General features: G+C 49.5%; 1 protein-coding gene across 1 annotated transcript in view; it reads right to left on the bottom strand.

Moving 5' to 3' along the window:
• RAD21L1 (RAD21 cohesin complex component like 1) overlaps window positions 1–19,495 on the bottom strand; it is a 40,442-nt gene extending 20,947 nt beyond the window's left edge. Inside the window, exons 1-6 of the mRNA XM_027824973.3 lie at window positions 19,458–19,495; window positions 11,028–11,204; window positions 7,971–8,100; window positions 4,750–4,849; window positions 2,525–2,631; window positions 1,398–1,583 (exon numbers count right to left, since the gene is read on the bottom strand). Coding sequence (XP_027680774.2) covers window positions 1,398–1,583; window positions 2,525–2,631; window positions 4,750–4,849; window positions 7,971–8,100; window positions 11,028–11,171 — 667 coding nt within the window. The 5' untranslated portion in view covers window positions 11,172–11,204; window positions 19,458–19,495. The remainder of the gene's footprint in view (window positions 1–1,397; window positions 1,584–2,524; window positions 2,632–4,749; window positions 4,850–7,970; window positions 8,101–11,027; window positions 11,205–19,457) is intronic.
• Between the last annotated feature and the right edge of the window lie 1,109 nt (window positions 19,496–20,604).

Here is a 20,604-nt window from a genome sequence, read left to right as displayed (position 1 = left end):
TAATTAATTTTCTCAGAATCTACAAGTAAATTGTTAATTAGATTAAGTTAAAATTAATTTAAAAAGAGATCCTCTAAAAATATGGTATACAATGTAGGGCTCTTTAATTGTCCTGAATGATCTTAATAACAGAATAATACAAATGATTCAGACTTTATTTAGAGTTAAAACTCACTCCATAGACTACATCTGAAGACTTTATTTTTTAGGATTAATGGTAATTTCTCCCTGTTTATTCTTTATAGCTGAACACTTCTCCTCAGCAAGGGGATAACAAATAACATTCATTACAATGAATTCTGTCTAGAACTGTCCTCTTTCATAATGGCTGCCATCCCATTTTTCTCAAGAAGACTCTGGACATAACTTAAGACATAACTTGTCCACAGTTAGGTGATCATTTTGAGAAGGTCACCTATTTCCCATTGTTCTCAGTGGGAGTGTGACCATACAGTGCTCTTAACAAAAAAGATGGGTGGCTTCACTCTTCCTGGGAACAGTGGAAAGTAGCGGTCATTTTTAAATGGGGTACATTAACTGAGGGAAGACATGGCCTCAGTCCTGAGTTGAAACCATTTTGAAAATGGGCAATTCTATGTAAGTTTCACTGAAGAAGATTCTTATGTACAAGTTCGTGCTGATGGAGAGACTTTCACTGGTAAAAAAAGTGACAAAAAGTGACAATTAATGCTAAACATTTGTTTTCAAAAGTAAACTGTTGCACCACATCTACTAAACAGAGAGGACAGAATGGGGAACCAGGGGTATAGTGCAGGAGAGGATCAGTGGGGAAGGGGAAAACTGGTTTGTGTGCACACATATGCATGTGCTGGGAAATGTGGGGTGAAGGAGAGAGGGCCAAGCAGGTGACACAATGAGGTGAAATAAAGAAAAAAACCTAATGTGTTTTAAAATATCACTTTAATCGAATCTGGAACCAAAACCACTAAAATGCCTTAATCAAAATCAAATGGTTATTGCTTGGTGTCACGAAAGGGCAAAGTTAAGACTGTCTGAATGCCCTAATTGTGCATTTCCATACCTTAACGTGTTTGAATTTCTTTTAAGTTTAACTTAACTCTCAATTTCCTGGTTTTATAATGCCTGATTGTGGGAGAATTGCACATTCCCGAAATATATTTTACCCTAAATTGCTGATATTTACTCTCACCCTTAATTTCATTTTAACGGAGTTTTGGTCTGGGATTATATAAATGAGCTCAGTTTATTATTAAGTAGTGAAAAACTAAAAGTGCAAAAGGAAACACACAGTAAGTTTCAGAAAAAATGTTTTCAAATGCAAGTTCTATTTTTATTTACATTGTGTGTAGGGTTTTTACAGTAAAAATACTTTAGATAGAATTGATTGGACTGTGTTCATCTATGACAAACCATACCAATCATATCCCCCGGGACATCTTCATCTCCAAAACCATCGAGTTTGAATCCATGTGTGTCGTCACGTAGTATAGATTTGTCTCCAGAGAGGCTCACTGAGCTCTGATCAAGCAAGAGACTATTAGTACTCATTAATATGCCATCATTGAAGAAGCTATGTCCTCTTAGTATTTCGGTCTCCTCACCTAAACAAACATATATAATTACTGATAACTCCTTCTGTCAATACAGATGAAATACATATATGTCAATTTCCTCAGAATTTCAGAAAATTCTCAAAATGAGATTGCATTACAGAACAAACAATTTAAGCTAGTTCAGTAAAAACACAAAATATATTAGGCTATGTCTACATTGCACACCTTACAGTGGCACAGCTGTGCTGCTGTAAGGTACGCAGTGTAGCCACCCTTTGTTGGCAAGAGAGAGCTCTCCTGCAGACAAAATAAAACCACCCCCAACAAGTCATGTGTGTGTGTTTTTTTCACACCCCTGACCAACTTTACCAACGAAAATGCAGTGTAGACTTAGCCTTCGGCTTGATTCTCCTTTACATTAAGGCCTCTTTACATTCCTCTAGCAGAAGAGTGCTTGTGTTAGCTGTTCAAGTGTGATCAGCGATCGGGCTTTAATCTGTATTCTCTGATGGGCCAGCCAACTCAAGTGAGAGATTTTTGTCTGTGGACGGGACTTGGGTTGGGGTTGGGTAAGAAGTCAAGTTAACTCTGCAGTTAATACAAGCCTAAATTGCATATATTATGTTTCCACTCACTTAAAGGGGCGGCAGCATAAACAAGAATTGTGCCCATTAGGTTTTAAGGCACTTATTGCTCATTTCAAAGCCCACTTTAACCAACAGGTGCATTTTCATGGACTTCAGTGGTCTTTGGATCAAGCCCAAAGAGAATAAGTAGACTCAGCAATTACAACAAGCAAACAATCCTTCATATGAGTAAAAAGAAGCTTTATGAGCTTGCATACAGTAATTAAATCTTAAAGTGTAATTTTATAAATCATTATCAATGTAAATGCATTTGCTTATGAAGTACAAATCTAATAAATTAGAAAAAATGGCGGTAAATATTCTTACAAATTTTTCAAATTCTAATTTATCAGCTGTTCTCACCAAAATTCCCATCACTGGAAAGCATAGTCCTTCTATAATCTTCTGGAAGTGTGATGTCTTCAGGTCTGCTCTGATTCAAAGTAAAGTGTTCAGCAACATCAATGGCACTAATGAAAAATGTAAAGATATAAAAAACAACATGAATTGACATTGGCCATGTTGCTGCATGGCAAAAAGCTTGTAACCAGAGGGTCCTCAAGCCTCATATGTTTTTCTTTAAAGACAAAAAGCAATAAATTGCTACTTTTTAAGACTCCAAAACACTCCAGCTGATGTCAACTCTTATTCAGGGAGAAAGGCAATTTCCCAGGTAGCCAGAGCCCAAACCACTTAGGGCTTTACTGTTTAAAACTGACACTTCTCATTGCATCTAGAAGGTAAAAGGAAGACAGCATAGCTACTGGAAAACAGATGCTATATATTCCCTACATTTGATACCTCGAAGCAAGCAGGCAGCTGCCTTCTGTACATGCTGAAGCTTCTAGGTAATCTTCAAAGAAGTTTGCACAACCCATTAAATAATCTAGTCATGAAGTCACAGAGGTACAAGGACTGTGGTAAGGTCCACACTAGAGAGAAAAGCATTTAGGGTAGTGGTTCTCAAAGCCAGTCCACCGCTTGTTCAGGGAAAGCCCCTGCCGGGCCGGACCGGTTTGTTTACCTGCCGCATCAGCAGGTTTGGCCGATCACAGCTCCTAGTGGCCGCGGTTCGCCGCTCCAGGATTACCAATGGGGGCTGCAGAAAGCGGCGCGGGCCAAGGGACGTGCTGGCCGCCCTTCCCGCAGCCCCTATTGGCCTGGAGCGGCGAACTGTGGCCAGTGGGAGCCGCTATCGGCCGAACCTGCGGACGCGGCAGGTAAACAAACCGGTCCGGCCCGGCAGGGGCTTTCCCTGAACAAGCGGCAGACTGGCTTTGAGAACCACTGATTTAGAGTATATCTTCACTACCAACGTTAAAGCACTGCCGCGGCAGAGCTTTAATGTGGCTGTGTAGTCATGGCACCAACACTGGGAGTGCTGTAAAAAACCCACCCCCACGAGGGGAGTAGCTCCCAGGGCTGGTGCACTGTCTATACTGCCACTTTACAACGCTGAAACTTGCTTTTATTCCCACCCCCCTGTGCAAGAAAGTTTCAGCGCTGTAAAGTGGCAGTGTAGACAAGGCCTTAGCCTAATGCACTTAGACAGAGGAGCTCCTGGCTATTAAAACTACCTCCTACTCCAGGAGCAATTTGTAATCAAGATATACCCCATGACTGCAAACCTGCTTGACAGGGGAAAACATCGTCCCTATCATGTTCTACAAAAACCTATTTTTGCCTACCAACCACACCTTCATGTTGTCCAACTTCAGCTTCTATCAGTTTTTTTACATACAAGTCCCATTTTCTGCCAGATACAATGTCACATAATGGACTCCTCAATATAGCATATCATCTGTAAATTAAACCCTATAAACTCTTTAATTAATTTGAAAAAGGGAGCTCCATCATTGTTCCTCACACAGTGGCACATTTTACTACTTGATTCGACTGAAAACGATTATGTATTATTATGTGTAAGCTACAGGTTTTCTGAAATTAGATTTATAACAAAAAATAGCAAAGACTTTCAGATCCAAAATAACTATATTTATTGAGATGTAAAGGGAAAATGTCTGAGAAGGTGCACTATGCTTTGGCTCTGACCCCACTAAAGTCCATCAGAAACAAATGTTTTAGTTGCCAGATCTTAATAACTTCTGAAGTGTCAATATGCTGCCTCCCATTGCCTACCAAACCTCAGGGAGCAAAAGACCAGAATTTTAAATTCAGTTTTAGATCATAGCAGTGAAGGATTGCTATGCCATGGATCCAGGCTACTCTGTTCTTACAACAGAATGAAATTTAGGCTACTTGGGCTGCCTCCTCTGGAGCACAGCAGTTCAACTTTTCTGTCTCTAGTATTCATTCAAATAAATTAAATGAAAAACTTCTAAAGCCTAAACTGAAACAACTACTTCATTGAAAAGGACTGTGTTCATAAAATGGGATTGGAAGAACTATACCAATACATAATTCCATGGCTTAGAATATGGAAGAATCAGGTTATCAAATTCAAATAACTGGAATAACTGTACCACCTGCATGCTGAGTATGGGTCAGATAATAAGCAAGAACATACAGTTTTACCTCTGACAAAATGAGGCCAGACAAAATATAAAAAAAAGCTGAGAAATATTTACTTCAAGTCAGGTAGCTGTGTGTCAAAATCAGGAAATTCTTCAGGCAATGTAATGGAATTATAAGCAGCTTCAAAGCTCTCTTCTGGAAGATCAACAAGTCCTAAAAGAAAAGCAAAACATAACAAAATAAGCAGTGATAAGGAGTCATGTTCTCACAAGTGTTTACAAAAACTTATGTTTACAAACACGAAAGCTTATGCCCAAATAAATTTGTTAGTCTCTAAGGTGCCACAAGGACTCCTCGTTGTTTTTACAATAAGACTGTTAATCTATCAAGGAGTTCTGTTGCCATCATAAACTAAGTTTACCATTGTTACTAGGACCCAAAAATGGAATTTAATCTTTAATTTATGTACATTTCAGAGGCATACTATTTATTGGCATACATACAAATGTATGGTGCCATTGAAAAATGCTAGAGGTTCTGAAATGCTGTCAATCTGCTGGAACTACTAACTAGTAGCTGTTTAAAGACCATGGAAAATTTTGGCCACTAACAACCATTAAGGCAAGGTATACACTAGGAAATTAGGTTGACATAACTACATTGCTATGGGGTATGACAAATCCACACCCCGAGCTACACAGTGAAACTGACCTAGTCCCCTCCATAGACAACGCTAAGTCAACAGGAGAATTCTCCCGTTGACATAGCTATCACCTCGCAGGGAGGTGGAGTACCTACACCGATGGGAGAAGCGTCTCCCATTGGCATAGGTAAGGTCTTCACTGAAGCACTGCAGCTGTGTCACTGCAGTGGTTTATGTGACGGGATCCCCGGGGCGTAGCCTGGGACTCTGGGACCGCTGTGTCCCCTTAACTCTCCAGCCTGGGCTGTCTCTCTCAATGCTTTGCTAGTGACAAGAAGCAAACCCCTCCAGGTGCTGTTATAACTCAACACAACTGCATGTGGAGCCCCACACCCAGCTAGAGTGCATGAATGCTCCCAGAGCCACTCATGAATCACACAGAGAAAGCACCAGCCAAATCCCCCCCAGCTCCCAGCCTTGTAATTCAGGAACATACCATTTTGCACTGCTCAAGACCCATGGGGCCACTCTGTTCTGTTTTATACCCATCCCTTAGTCCAGTGGTTTTAAAACTTTTTTTCTGGAGACCCAGTTGAAGAAAATTGTTGATGCCCACGACCCAACGGAGCTGGAGATGAGGGGTTTGGGATGTGGGAGGGGCTCAGGCTAGGGCACTCGGTTGGGGTGCGAGTGTGAGGGCTGCAAGGTTGGGCCGGGAATGAGGGATTCACTTTGTGGGAGGGGGCTCTTGCCGAGTCAGGGGGTTGGGATGCAGGAGGGGGTCAGGGCTCTGGTCTGGGGGTGCAGGCTCTGGGGTGGGGCCGGGGATGAGGGGTTTGGGGTGCAGGAAGGGGCTCTGGGCTTGGGGGAGCTCAGGGCTGAGGCAGGTGATTAGGGTGCAGGGTTGGGGCCCGGGCTTATCTCAGGTGGCTCCCGGTCAGCAGCACATCAGGAGTGCTAAGGCAGGAGGCTTCCTGATGGTCCTGGCACCGTGGACTGCGCTGTGCCCTGGCAGCAGCCAGCAGCAGGTCCAGCTCCTAGGCAGAGGTGAGCAAGTGGCTCCGTGCAGCTCTCACCCACAGGCAGTGCCCCACCAGCTCCTAATGGCTGGGAACAGGCCAATGGGAGTGCAGAGCTGGTGCTTGGGGTGGGGGCAGCGCACGGAGCCCCATGGCTCCCCTGCCTAGGAGCCTCACCTGCTACTGGCAGCTTCCGGGGCGCAGCACGATGTCAGAACAGGTAGGGACTAGCCTGCCTTAGCCAGGCAGTACCACCGACGAGACTTTTAATGGCCCAGTCAGCGGTGCTCACCAAAGCTGCCATGACCCTTACATTCCGCTATCCCGTACTGGGTCATGACCCACAGGTTGAAAACCACTTCCTTAGTCCATGTGCTTGGAGAACATAAGTCCAGGCATGTATGGCGGTCATTGCTGAGTCAAGGCAAGGCTGGTTGAGCAATTCTCCTGGTGTGGCCTTGTTCAAATGAGTAATTGAATTGTAATTCCCTTGCTGGACAATGGCTGTTGGTTGTTTGATACCCACTCAGGCGTTGGTTAGCAACCTTGTCCTTGACTCTAGACAATTCCCCAATTCACAGCATATTTTAGTAACAACCATACAATACAGTCTCATTACTTCATATGCACTAATGATATATATATTTAGATAGAACAATGGCTTTCAGCAGATCATAACCTTTCCCTGGATACATCACATGGCATGCTTTATGTGAAATATCACAGTTATATATAAATGATGAATATGTGGGTTACAGGGCACTCCCGCTAGGTATATAGTGTCACAGTTTAAGTGTATACCTGCCCTAGACCATAAAAAGGTTAAATGACTTGACATAGGTCATATAATTACTTAATGGTACATTTGGGAATAGAGCCAAAGTTCCTCTGTTCATAGCACTCTGCTCTAAGCATGAGACAATACTACCTCCCTATTAGGTTCCCATAATAAAAGGAAACTTAAACAGATAGTCCATTTTAAATGAATTTGGTGGTCTCCATCCTGGTAGATCACAAAAGCACTAACAGAATTGGCTCTAACTGCCAGTGTCAGCAGAGAATTTGGTGGCCTCATTAGAAAGGACAAGGAATGAATTGACAAATGCAGACAGAATTATCCTTTAATTCCTGGAGATGGTTCCTCCAAGGCCACAAAGGAGCCAAAAAGATCAAATTACATTCAAAATAACCATTAATTCTTTTTGTTAAGCATCAGGAAGTCCAACTTGTGTTGAAATCAATAATGTATATCTGACTGGAATATCCCAAATGAAATTTAAAGATAAGAAGCTGTAAAGCAGTGGTCCTCAAAGCCGGTCTGCCGCTTGTCCAGGGAAAGCTCCTGGCGGGCCGGACCGGTTTGTTTACCTGTCGTGTCTGCAGGTTCGGCCGATCGCGGCTCCCACTGACCATGGTTTGCCGCTCCAGGCCAATGGGGGCTGCAGGAAGGGCGGCAGCATGTCCCTTGGCCCGCGCCACTTTCTGCAGCCCCCATTGGCCTGGAGCGGCGAACCGCAGCCAGTGGGAGCTGCGATCGGCCGAAGCTGCTGACACGGCAGGTAAACAAACCGGTCTGGCGCGCCAGGGGCTTTCCCTGAACAAGCGGCAGACTGGCTTTGAAAACCACTGCTGTAAATGACATGGACAGACAAATGCAGAATTCGGTACATACCTGGACGAAAGGCCATCTTCATTTTCACTAAAGCTTCACTGCAGTCTGCCAAAAGGTATTTTGCCTTCCTATGATAGATTCGCACCACTCCCAAAAGCAAGTGTCCTGAGGTGCGCAGAGCAATGTTAACCTTTAATGATTTTTTTAAATGGTTCAAGTATTAATATTTGTGGCAAAATCATTAAGACAAAATGATAGTATAGTTACTATACAAAGCAAAAGGTATACTAGTGAAGTCTTCGAACAATTTCTTTATGTGCTAGCTAAGTATAGAAAAAGAGCTCAATTAAACAATAAAACAACATGGTATGTGTCGTTCTGAGATATTCAGGCTAACACAGAGTTGGAGATCAAGAGCTATTGTCACTTAAAAGAAGACAATTCCTGGTGGATAGGGTACTGGACTAGGACTCAGAAGACTTTGGTTCTGTTCCTGGCTCTGCCACACTTGCTATGTGACCTCAGGCAACTCACTTCACCTCTGTGTTCTGTCTCCCCCACCCACACTTTATCTGTCTTGTCTATTTAGATTGCAAGCTTTTCAAGACATGGACTAGCCCTTACTATGCATTTGTACAGTGCCTTGAACTGGGGCCACAATCTTGGCTGGAGTTTCTAAGAAGAATTTTTGAACAAATGCACCATGAAACCAGGGTTGCTGGAACAATTTTTATAGTGGAGGTGCTGAGAGCCATTGAACCGAACTGTAAACCCTGTATATAATGGAAACCACTTCAAGCTGGGGGGGTGAGTAGCGCCCCCAGCACCCCTAGTTCTGGCACCTATACATGAAAAACCAATGATATACCTGAGATACATCAATTATATTTTCACCCTCTGGAAAGACAACTTAAACTCCTGCATAGATTTCCACCATAACTTCAACAACCACCATGTATCCATTAAACTCTCTCTGGAACACTCCCACACTAGCATCAACTTTCTCAACACCATGATCAGCTTCAACAATGAAACCCTATAGACAACGATATACAAGAAAGCTACAGGTCACCATATCTACCTTCATAGATCTAGTAAGCATTCCAAACACACCAAGAAATTCGTTATCGACAGTCAGGCACTCAGATACCACAGAATATGCACCAAGGAGAAAGTCCAGGATATACACTTTAACACACTCGAAAACATCTTCACCAAAGAAGGACATTCCATCAGAGACGCAGACCACATCATGGAATGGGCCACCCAAATATACCTGCTCCAATACAGAAGTAAAGCCCTCTCCGACCGCACACCCCTACCTCAGCACACTGGAACTCATATCGGATATCATCAAACAACTACAACTCATACTTGATGGGGATCCCACCCTGAAAGAAATCTTTCCTGAATCCCTTCTTCTGGCCTTCAAACAACACCCCACCTCTCCAAGCTCATCATCAGAAAGCAAGCTCCACACAGATCAGGACCCAGCAACTCAATGCGGCACCAGACACAGCCAGAGCAACAGATGCAAAACCTGCAGACATATCTACACTGCTACAATGATCAACACCCCTGCAACTCACCTTTCAAGATTCATGGATCCCACACAAACCCTTCACAACATATGATGTACCTCACCGGTGCACTAAATGCCCTAATAACAACGATGTGGGTGAAACGAGATAATCACTCTGCTCTCAAAATAACTCTCACAGGAAAATGATAAAAGACAACACCACCACATCACCTCTGAGCAAACACTTTTCACTAAGTGATCACTACATATCTGACCTCTCAGTCCTTGTCCTCAAAGGAAACCTGTACAACACCTTCAAAACATGAGCTTGGGAGATTAAAGGCATAACTTTGAAAGCCGCTAAAAAGCCGCTAAAAATCATGAGAACAGAGAGACTGAATTTATTGCTTATTACAATAATCTATGCTATTAACCGCGCCCCCCCCCCCCACCAGCTGCCTTCCCCCTCTTCCATTTCCCCACTTCACCTCGAAGGGTCATAAGAACATAAGAATGACCATACTGGGTCAGACCAAAGGTCCATCCAGCCCAGTATCCTGTCTACCGACAGTGGTCAATGCCAGATGCCCCAGAGGGAGTGAACTTAACAGGTAATGATCAAGTGATCTCTCTCGTCATCCATCTCCACCCTCTGACAAACAGAGGCTAGGGACACCATTCCGTAACCATCCTGGCTAATAGCCATTAATGGACATAACCTCTATGAATTTATCCAGTTCTCTTTTAAACCCTGTTATGGTCCTAGCTTTCACAACCTCCTCAGGCAAGGAGTTCCACAGGTTGACTGTGTGCTGAGTGAAGAACTTCCTTTTATTTGTTTTAAACCTGCTACCCATTAATTTCATTTGGTGGACCCTAGTTCTTATATTATGGGAACAAGTAAATACATTTTCCTTATTCACTTTCTCCACACCACTCATGGTTTTATAGACCTCTATCATATCCCCCCTTAGTCTCCTCTTTTCCAAGCTGAAAAGTCCTAGCCTCTTTAATCTCTCCTCATATGGGACCCGTTCCAAACCCCTAATCATTTTAGTTGCCCTTTTCTGAACCTTTTTTAATGCCAGTTTTATCTTTTTTGAGATGAGGCGACCACATCTGTATGCAGTATTCAAGTTGTGGGCATACCATGGATTTATATAAGGGCAATAAGATATTCTCTGTCTTCTTCTCTATCCCTTTTTTAATAATTCCTAACATCCTGTTTGCTTTTTTGACTGCCGCTGCACACCGCGTGGACGTCTTCAGAGAACTATCCACAATGACTCCAAGATCTCCAAGGTTCCTTGATATATGTTAAGTATTTATGCTAAACAATCCGTTCCACATTTTATTTAGCTGTGGCACTCTGAGTACCTTTCCCACACCTGAAGAAGAGCTCTGGGTAAACTGGGCTTGGCTCCCGCACCAACAGAAGTTGGTCCAATAAAAGATATTACCTCACCTACCTTGTCTCTCTGACGTCAAATATGGACCTTTACACTATTTGTTGATGTATTCTTTTTCAAAAAAAAAAAAAAAAAAGGATCTACCTTTCTACCAACTGGTCTTAAACATCTCAGTCAGTTACATACCTTTGGTGAAATGATCTTTTCAATGGTAGTCTCCAAATTGCATTCAAATATGTGAGTTTTTGTGAGCTTCTTCTCCCAGTGAGCGGCGAGCCATATTTTGGCCAATGGCCCACGCTTGTTCATAAACAAATGCATATAGAACATTTTGCCTATACTCGGTAGCTGAATTCACGTGAACTAGGGAAAAACATAAGAATTAATCTTAAAAACTAGAATGCACAATTTTAATGGAGATTAAAGAAAACTGACTTTAATGTTCATTATAAGATAAAGGGATAAAATACTTCAGATTGGATTTTCAGGCAGTTTAGGTCTGCAAAATGTTTGTGTAATTAATCCTATTGTGTGCAGAAATTGCATGACTACGCATGAAAATGTGCCTGTGCATAATAGTGGTAACTACACAATTACACATGATTTTTGGGCCCCTAGACTCTCTAAAAATCTAGATCTTTCAGTAAATTATTAGAAGCCATCTGCTGGTTACAGCCACATACACCTCTTATTTTGATAGGGACATATGTCGGATAATCTGTATAAAGTAAAGTGACAAACTGTAAGCCATGCTGAACATTTCTGTTGTCAGAAATCAAAGAGCAGGTGTTTTTTGAGCGGAATGCTTATATTAAAAAGTACTTGGCTCAGTAGTAGAGAAGAAAAGGGAATAGGAAAAAAGCAGGGGAAATGGAGAAAAAGTAGGAGAATTAAAAGGAAATCGATATTGAAAAGAAAAAAGGGCATGAGGTACACCCGACTACAGAAGATACTCTCTTTTGTAGCACTAGCTTATAAAGGCAAGAAAGGACCGTTTCTAGCTTCTGGGTAAAGGCAGGAATAATGTTACTTACTTTTCTTTGTACTTTTCTTTGAGATCTACAGACAAAACGTGCTATAAAATATATAAGTATTATTATCTCGTTACCCGTACAGAGTCAAGAAGCAGCCATTGGCTGTCTCCCACCACATAGAGGGTAAAAAGAGGCTGCCATATTCATTACAATCCCTGCTGAAGAAAGGAGCCACTGCCTCTGAAGTACAGTGAGCCACAGTAGATGGCATTCTAGGGCATGGACTTCCCAAAATGCATTTTAATAAAATATTGCCATGGTCTTCAGAAAAGGAAGGAGGAGTAAAGGGAATACTATAGATCTGCTGAAACAGAAAGTACAAGCATTTACTTTTCAGATCCTCTTCCAAATACCCTTCCTCTACTTCCTTCTTGTGAATAGCCACCCATTGTTCCTCTCTTTCACTTTTCACCAATCTACTTTTTTTTACTTTGCACATATCGAAAAACTTTGTCAGTATTATTCATTCTGTAAAGTGGCTTTGTAATGTGTATGACAGAAACTATAAAAAGTTTCTTTAAAGTCTTGAGGGAGAGGGAAGGAATTGTAGAGAGCAGCTAAGGTGTCATAGTCCTTTCCACTCCCCATGGATAAGTGTTGAAGTATTGTTTCATAGCAGGTGGAAGCTCATGAGGGGAGCCAAGTGTGTGTGTGTACTGGATAGTTATGACAGTTGGATGGAGGCTTTATCTTTGCTAATGGGACAATTTTGAGTTAAGAAGCAGCTTTTCATGAAAGAATGGATGAGAGGAAGAATTTAGGGCTGCAAGGGTTTTCATTTGTGGGGGATAAGACTGGAAATTGGGAAGGTTTCACTACCATGGGGATTCAATTTATAGGAAGATAAGCAGATTCCAGCTAGGGGTGTGGAATATTGCAAAAGCAGACTGGAATGGAACAGAAAGTTTCTGGCCTTCCATCCCCTCTTTCCAATCACCACCAACTAGCCGTCCAGCCTCTTGCCCTCCTCCTCCGAGTGTGCCACAACCCATGAAACTGTGCACACCAGAGGGTGCAAAGCAACTGAGACTTGGAACACCCATCTCATTAGCACACACACAACTCAATGTGGAAGTTCTTGAACCACTGCAGAAGGGTCTAAATTTGTTGGTGCACGGAAGAGAATGTTTTCAAAACATGTGCTGCCCACCTAAGCTTTGTTTAGTTTGCCAGAATAGAGAATGAGTGTGAGGGGGGTTTGGGGAGATAAAGAAGCGGGGGGTAGCTGGAGAGAGGAAATAAAGTTGGATAGTGGGAAAATGTGTAGGGGCAAGGGCTAGGGGAGAAGCTATGAACGAGGCATGTGGAGAAAGCAGGTTGTAAACCATGTACGTGCAGTGGAGAATGAAGTGAAAGAAGGGGTATGTGGGGATGAGAGCTGTGTTATATGGCATGTAGGGGAAAGGGGTATAGGATGAGGGGGAATCAGGGATACGTGGGGATGGGCACAGGGAGAAGGTGCAGGAGAGATGTGGGTCAGGGGATGATGGATTATGTGCAAGAGGAGGGTGGTAGAGGGAATGAGAGGGGTACATGGGAAGAAGACAGAAGGGGCAGGGTATGATAGGGCATGGGGGTACAGAGTGAGGGGGAAGATAAGGCATATATAAGAGGAGGAGTGTATGGTATGATAGGTAGAGGCAATATAGGGCATGAGGGGGCATATATGGAGTAGGGATATGATAGGACACACCACATAGACTGTGTGTGGTGGTGTATGGGGTGAGGGCAGGGGTGATATAGGGCATTGGAGTACATGGTGGGATGGTATGTGTGGGTGTATGGGGTAAGGTGGTACAAGGCATAGGGAATGCAGGTTAGGGGGGTATGTGGTACTCCTGAGGGCATTCTGTGCCAAAAAATTAAAAATTCTGTGCACAATATTTTAAAATTCTGCAAGTTTCATTTGTCAATAAACAAATGTAGAGGCTCCAGCATGGCAGCGGGGAGCACAGGCCACGGGCTGCACGAAGGTGGGAGATCACCCTGCAGCCTCCCTACCCCTGACCAAGCACAAGGCCTGGGCCTGCCCCAGAAACACCCTGGGGTCCTGCCCCTCTGAGCCAGGTGCACTAGGTGTAGGGCAGGCAGGCTCAACAAGGCAGGATCCAAGTGTGAAGGGGCATAGTGTGGAGGGATCCAGGTGTGGGGTGAGAGGGTTCTGTGTGGGACAACATGGGTGCAGGCAGCTCAGTGGGGGGACCTAGGTGTCGGGGGATCTGGATGCACAGAGGTTCATGGTGGGGGGGGGGGGGGAGTTCCAGGAACAGAGGCAATGGGACTCTGCAGGGGCTTCCAGGTGAAGATGCTCAGAGGGGGGGGGTCTGGGTGCTTGGGGAGTGGGGCTTGGTGGGGTGGGGGTCTGGGTGCAGGTACTTGGGGGTCAGTGGCATGGGGGTCTGGATGTGGAGGCTCAGGGTGGTGTAGGTGCATCAGGGTGGGGGTTTGAGTGCAGTGAGCTCACTGGAGCATGGCCTGGGTGCAGGGGTTGGAGTCCGGAAGCTAAGGGGCCGGGTGCAGGGGGGGCTCCAGATGCAGGGGTTGAAGTTGAGTAGGATGGGGTTCGAGTATGGAAAGCTAGTGGGGGTTCTGGATGTACCGGGTTAGGCTTCATAGGGGTGTCTGGGTATGGGAGGTTCGGATGCATGGGGGTTGGCTGGATGAGGGAGCAGCTCCCTGTACAGTGACCCCACCCTCCCCGAGCTGAGGAGCAATGTAGGCAGGAAGCAGGGGAGGCGGCTGATCTTCCCGCAGCTGGGGGAGGTTCTGACACAACCCCAGCAACTCCTTGCAGAGGAAGAGGAAGTCCCATCCTCTACTGCCTCCACCCCAGATGGGACTAGCAGCTGATCCCGGTTCATGTTAGGAGCCATTGGCTGGGGTGTCCCCAGCCCCATTGTGATTTACCTCTCCGCCGGCTGCCTGAAACGATGTACCCACACTGCTAGGGAGTGGTACGTGACTGCTCTTGCAGCTTCCCTTTGCTTCCCTGTCAGAAAGTCATTTTTCTGCAGGGAAGCAAAGAAATCTGTGGGGGACATGAATTCTGTGCACATGCAGTGGTGCAGAATTCCCCCAGGAGTAATGTGGGGAGTACAGGTATATGGAGTGAGGGTGATACAGGGCATAGGGGTGCAGGTTGTATGGAGAGGGGATGCTGGGTGGGGGGTACGCAGGGATGTGTGGGGTGTAGGGCATGGGGTATACATGGGGGTGGAAGGTAGGTGTGTCAGGGTGGGTATGAGGTGATGGGGTGGAGGACATGGGGTGTATATGAGGATGCAGGGTGGGGGTAGTGAGGTGAGGGGGTGTGGGGTGCAGAGCAGGGGTGAGGGTGATGGAGGTCCTGGGAGTGCAGGGTGGGGTACATGGGGTGTATATGGAGGGGGATGGAGGTGCAGGGTGGGTACATGGGGTGAGGGGGACGGTGGTGGAGGGCATAGGGTATATACGGGGATGCAGGGTGGGGTACATGGGGTGAGAGGATAGCGGGCATGGGGAGTGTGTGGGGGTGCAGGGTGGCGTACATGGGGTGAGGGGGATGAATGGCACAGGGAGTACATGGGGATGGAGGGATGTGGGGTGAGGGGGGTGCAGAGGGCACAGGGAGTACATGGGGGTGCAGGGGGATGCAGGGCACGGGGAGTACATGGGGGTGCAGGATGGGGGATGTGGGGTGAGGGGTACATGGGGTGAGGGGGGTGCAGAGGGCATGGGGAGTGTGTGGGGCTGCAGGGTGGGGGATATGGGGTGCAGGGGTGAGGGAGGTGCAGAGGGCACGGGGAGTGTGTGGGGCTGCAGGGTGGGGGATAGGGGGTGCAGGGGTGAGGGGATGCAGGGCACGGGCAGTACATGGGGGTGCAGGGTGGGGGATGGGGGGTGTAGAGAGCATGGGGAGCACATGGGGGTGCAGGGGTGACGGGGGTGCCGAGGGCACGGGGAGTACATGGGGGTGCAGGGTGGGGGATGTGGGGTGAAGGGTACATGGGGTGAAGGGGGTGCAGAGGGCACGGGGACTGTGGGGGGGTGCACGGTGGGGGATGTGGGGTGCAGGGGTGAGGGGGATGCAGGGCACAGGGAGAATGGGGGGTGCAGGCGTGAGGGGGTGCAGGGGGCATGGGGAGCATGGGCGTGCAGGGTGGGGGATGCAGGGGTGAGGGGGGTGCAGAGGGCACGGGGAGTGGGGGGGTGCAGGGTGGGGGATGGGGGGTGCAGGGGTGACGGGGGTGCCGAGGGCACGGGGAGTACATGGGGGTGCAGGGTGGGGGATGTGGGGTGAGGGGTACATGGGGTGAGGGGGGTGCAGAGGGCACAGGGAGTGTGGGGGGGCTGCAGGGTGGGGGATGTGGGGTGCAGGGGTGAGGGGGGTGCAGAGGGCACGGGGAGTGTGGGGGGTGCAGGGGTGAGGGAGGTGTGGGGGGGTGGGGGTGCAGAGGGCACAGGGAGTGTGGGGGGGTGCAGGGGTGGGGGATGCAGGGCACGGGGAGTACATGGGGGTGGAGGGATGTGGGGTGAGGGAGGTGCAGAGGGCACGGGGAGTGTGGGGGGTGCAGGGTGGGGGGTGCAGGGGTGAGGGAGGTGTGGGGGGGGTGGGGGATGGGGGTGCAGAGGGCACGGGGAGTGTGTGGGGGGGTGCAGGGGTGGGGGATGCAGGGCACGGGGAGTACATGGGGGTGGAGGGATGTGGGGTGAGGGGGGTGCAGAGGGCATGGGGAGTGTGGGGGGTGCAGGGGTGACGGGGGTGGGGGATGGGGGTGCAGAGGGCACGGGGAGTGTGGGGGGGCTGCAGGGTGGGGGATGTGGGGTGCAGGGGTGAGGGGGGTGCAGAGGGCACGGGGAGTGTGGGGGGTGCAGGGGTGAGGGGGGGTGGGGGTGCAGAGGGCACAGGGAGTGTGGGGGGGTGCAGGGGTGGGGGATGCAGGGCACGGGGAGTACATGGGGGTGGAGGGATGTGGGGTGAGGGAGGTGCAGAGGGCACGGGGAGTGTGGGGGGTGCAGGGTGGGGGGTGCAGGGGTGACGGAGGTGTGGGGGGTGGGGGATGGGGGTGCAGAGGGCACGGGGAGTGTGGGGGGGTGCAGGGGTGGGGGATGCAGGGCACGGGGAGTACATGGGGGTGGAGGGATGTGGGGTGAGGGGGGTGCAGAGGGCACGGGGAGTGTGGGGGGTGAGGAAGGTGTGGGGGGGTGGGGGATGGGGGTGCAGAGGGCACAGGGACTGTGGGGGGTGCAGGGGTGAGGGGGGTGTGGGGGATGGGGGTGCAGAAGGCACGGGGAGTGAGGGGGGTGCAGGGGTGAGGGGGGTGTGGGGGATGGGGGTGCAGAGGGCACGGGGAGTGTGGGGGGTGCAGGGGTGAGGGGGGTGTGGGGGATGGGGGTGCAGAGGGCACGGAGTGTGGGGGGGTGCAGGGGTGGGGGATGCAGGGCACGGGGAGTACATGGGGGTGGAGGGATGTGGGGTGAGGGGGGTGCAGAGGGCACGGGGAGTGTGGGGGGTGAGGGAGGTGTGGGGGGGTGGGGGATGGGGGTGCAGAGGGCACAGGGACTGTGGGGGGTGCAGGGGTGACGGAGGTGTGGGGGGTGGGGGATGGGGGTGCAGAGGGCACGGGGAGTGTGGGGGGTGCAGGGGTGAGGGGGGTGTGGGGGATGGGGGTGCAGAGGGCACGGGGAGTGTGGGGGGGTGCAGGGGTGGGGGATGCAGGGCACGGGGAGTACATGGGGGTGGAGGGATGTGGGGTGAGGGGGGTGCAGAGGGCACGGGGAGTGTGGGGGGGTGGGGGATGGGGGTGCAGAGGGCACGGGGACTGTGGGGGGTGCAGGGGTGAGGGGGATGGGGGTGCAGAAGGCACGGGTGAGGGGGGTGCAGAGGGCACGAGGAGCACATGGGGGCGCTGCTGGGCAGGGGGGCGCTCGGGCAGTCAGAGGCCTGCGGGGGACACCGTACACTCAGGGCCGCGGCCGCCGCCCCACCCGAACCCAGGGGGCCGAGTCAGTCGAGCCCCTCCCGGCTCGGCCGCAGCCCGCACTTCGCCCCTCAGCTCAACCGCCGCCGCCGCTCCGACTCCCGCGCCCTGCGCACGCGCAACGGTGGCGCGAGGAGCCAACCGCCAGTGGCGCGCGGGGGGGGGGGCCGCTGCGAAGACCGCGAGTGAGCGCGTGCGGCGGCGGCGGCGAAGGGGCTCGCGCTCCGCAGCCTGGGCCCGAGCGGCGGCTCGCGCGCTGAAGCCGGGCTGCAAGAGCCAGTGGGCGCGGGCGTGCCCCCTGGGCAGCGGGGCTGCCGGTGTGGGGAAATGCCCCTTTGTTGCTGGTGTGAGCCTTACGGCACGTTATTGTTTAGGTGCCCAGCTGCCTTTGTTGCTGTGTATTTGAGTCTGCCAGAAAAATAAACAACCAAAAAACTGTAAACAGCGGGAACTGTGTGTGTGTGTGTGTTGTGCCATATGTGTAATACCCACGTGCAGCTGGACACATGGACAAACGTACGGTTTGTTATACCTGCCACTGACTCGATGGGTAAACACCAGTAAGCCACGTCCCTTCCTGCCTTCGCTTCCCCAGCCGTGCACTCAGCCAGTACCTAACCTCCATGGTAAAGCACTTTGAGATCCCGAGGAAAGGCGTGATATTAGTGCAAAGTGCTATTGTTAATTAGTATTCTATTTATTATCAAGAGCTTTTTGTGGGCTCAGGCCCAGATCCTGCAATCGCTGGCACACATGCTTAACTTTAGCCACAGGATGTTAGGAAACTGGGGGGTTTTTTGGCAATATGTTTGGTTAGGCTGTCTTGGGTTTTGAAACTATCTTTAAAAGAAAAACAAACAGACTACATCACTGACAACATTTAACACAAACACCCGCTTTTATCCATGGCCCTAGGCTTGGTTCAAAATGAACTAAAAGCAGCCTTCACCTCTAGGAAAAGGGATTGAATTTTATTGAAATTCACCTTGCCTATCAGTGAAGAAATGTGTTCGCTAGATTGGCTAATCCAATTTACAGTGGTTGCCCTTTAAAATCCTTCATTACCTGCTCACATTGAAATTAATGGCAAATCTCCAGTTTACTTTAATGGCAAGAGACAAACGAGTATATTCACCAGTCTGAAACGTGTACTGATCAAGCTACTCTCTACTCTGCTACGTGCTTTGTTCAGTGGGATGTCTGAGTGCCTAAGCTAACATTCATAGGACACAATAAACTCACCTCAATTAATAAAAATAGGTGTAATGGTTTATTAATTACACAGCACCGATCACCATCACACCTAGAAAAAACAATGAGGAGCCCTTGTGACACCTTAGAGACTAACAAATTTATTTGAGCATAAGCTTTTGTGGGCTAAAACCCACTTCATCGGATACATGGAGTGGAAAATACAGTAGGGAGGTATAAATACACAGCATATGAAAAGATGGGAGTTGCCTTACCAAGTGGGGAGTCAGTGCTAACAAGCCAATTCAATTAAGGTGGAAGTGGGCTGGTCTCAACAGTTGACAAAAAGGGGAGGAAATCACTTTTGTAGTGCTAATGAGGCCAGTGTAATCAAGGTGGCCCCAGGGGTGAAAGTAAGTTAGAGGATTTACCAGTAGGCAGAGTCCTGAGCAGGGGGCGTGGCCTCAACCAGAAGAGGCAGGGCCTTAAATCCCGGGGCCATTTAAATCTTGATTTAAAGGGCCCAGGCTCCAGCTGCAGTAGTGGCGGCTGGGAGCCCGGGGCCCTTTAAATCACCCCTGAGCTACCAGCTGCAGAGGCAGCTGGGAGCCCCGAGGCTTGGGGGCAATTTAAAGGGCCCAGAGCTCTAGCTGCTGCTACCACAGCGGAGCCCCAGGCCCTTTAAATCACTGAGGAGCCCTGGGGGCTCCTGTCCGCCATCGCTGCTCTGGGCTCTGGCAGAGCTTTAAAGGGCTGGGGCTCTGCTGTGGTAGCAACTGCTGGAGCCCCGAGCCCTTTAAATCCCCGCCTGAGCCTTGCTGCCGGGGCTCTGGGATAGTGGTGGCCGGGCTCCATTGGGGATTTAAAGGGCGCTGGGGCTGCAGCCGCCATTACCACCCCGGCCCTTTAAATGCCCGCTGGAGCCCCACCACGCTACCCCAGGGCTTTGGCAGCAGGGCTCCGGCAGGGATTTAAAGGGCTGGGGCAGTAGCGGTGGCTGGAGCTCCGGGACTCTTTAAATCCCTGCCAGAGCCCCCCCCCCACCCCTACCCCAGGGCTTTGGCAGCAGGGCTCCGGCAGGGATTTAAAGGGCTTGGACAGTAGCGGTGGCTGGAGCTCCGGGGCTCATTAAATCCCCACCAGAGCCCCCCCACCCCTACCCCAGGGCTTGGGCAGCAGGGCTCAGGCGGGGGTTTAAAGGGCTTGGGGCTCCAGCCGCCACTACCGCCCCGGCCCTTTAAATCCCCTCCGGAGCCCCACCGCTGCTACCCCAGGGCTTCGGTAGCAGGGCTCAGGTGGGGATTTAAAGGGCCCCGGAGGGTAGTGGTGGCTGGAGCTCTGGGGCCCTTTAAATCCCTGCCAGAGCCCCAACGTCGCTACCCCATGGCTTCGGTAGCAGGGCTCAGGCGGGGATTTAAAGGGCCCCGGGAGGGTAGTGGTGGCTGGAGCTCTGGGGCCCTTTAAATCCCTGCCAGAGCCCCAACGCCGCTACCCCAGGGCTCGGGCAGCAGGGCTCAGGCTGGGATTTAAAGGGCCCCGGGGGGGTGGGGGGGTAGTGGCAGCTGGAGCTCCGGGGCC

The sequence above is a fragment of the Chelonia mydas genome, chromosome 13 (assembly GCF_015237465.2).
Source record: "Chelonia mydas isolate rCheMyd1 chromosome 13, rCheMyd1.pri.v2, whole genome shotgun sequence".
Lineage (NCBI taxonomy): Eukaryota > Metazoa > Chordata > Testudines > Cheloniidae > Chelonia > Chelonia mydas.
Note: the sequence above shows the minus strand (reverse complement) of the source record. Positions and strands in the feature narration are given on the sequence as shown.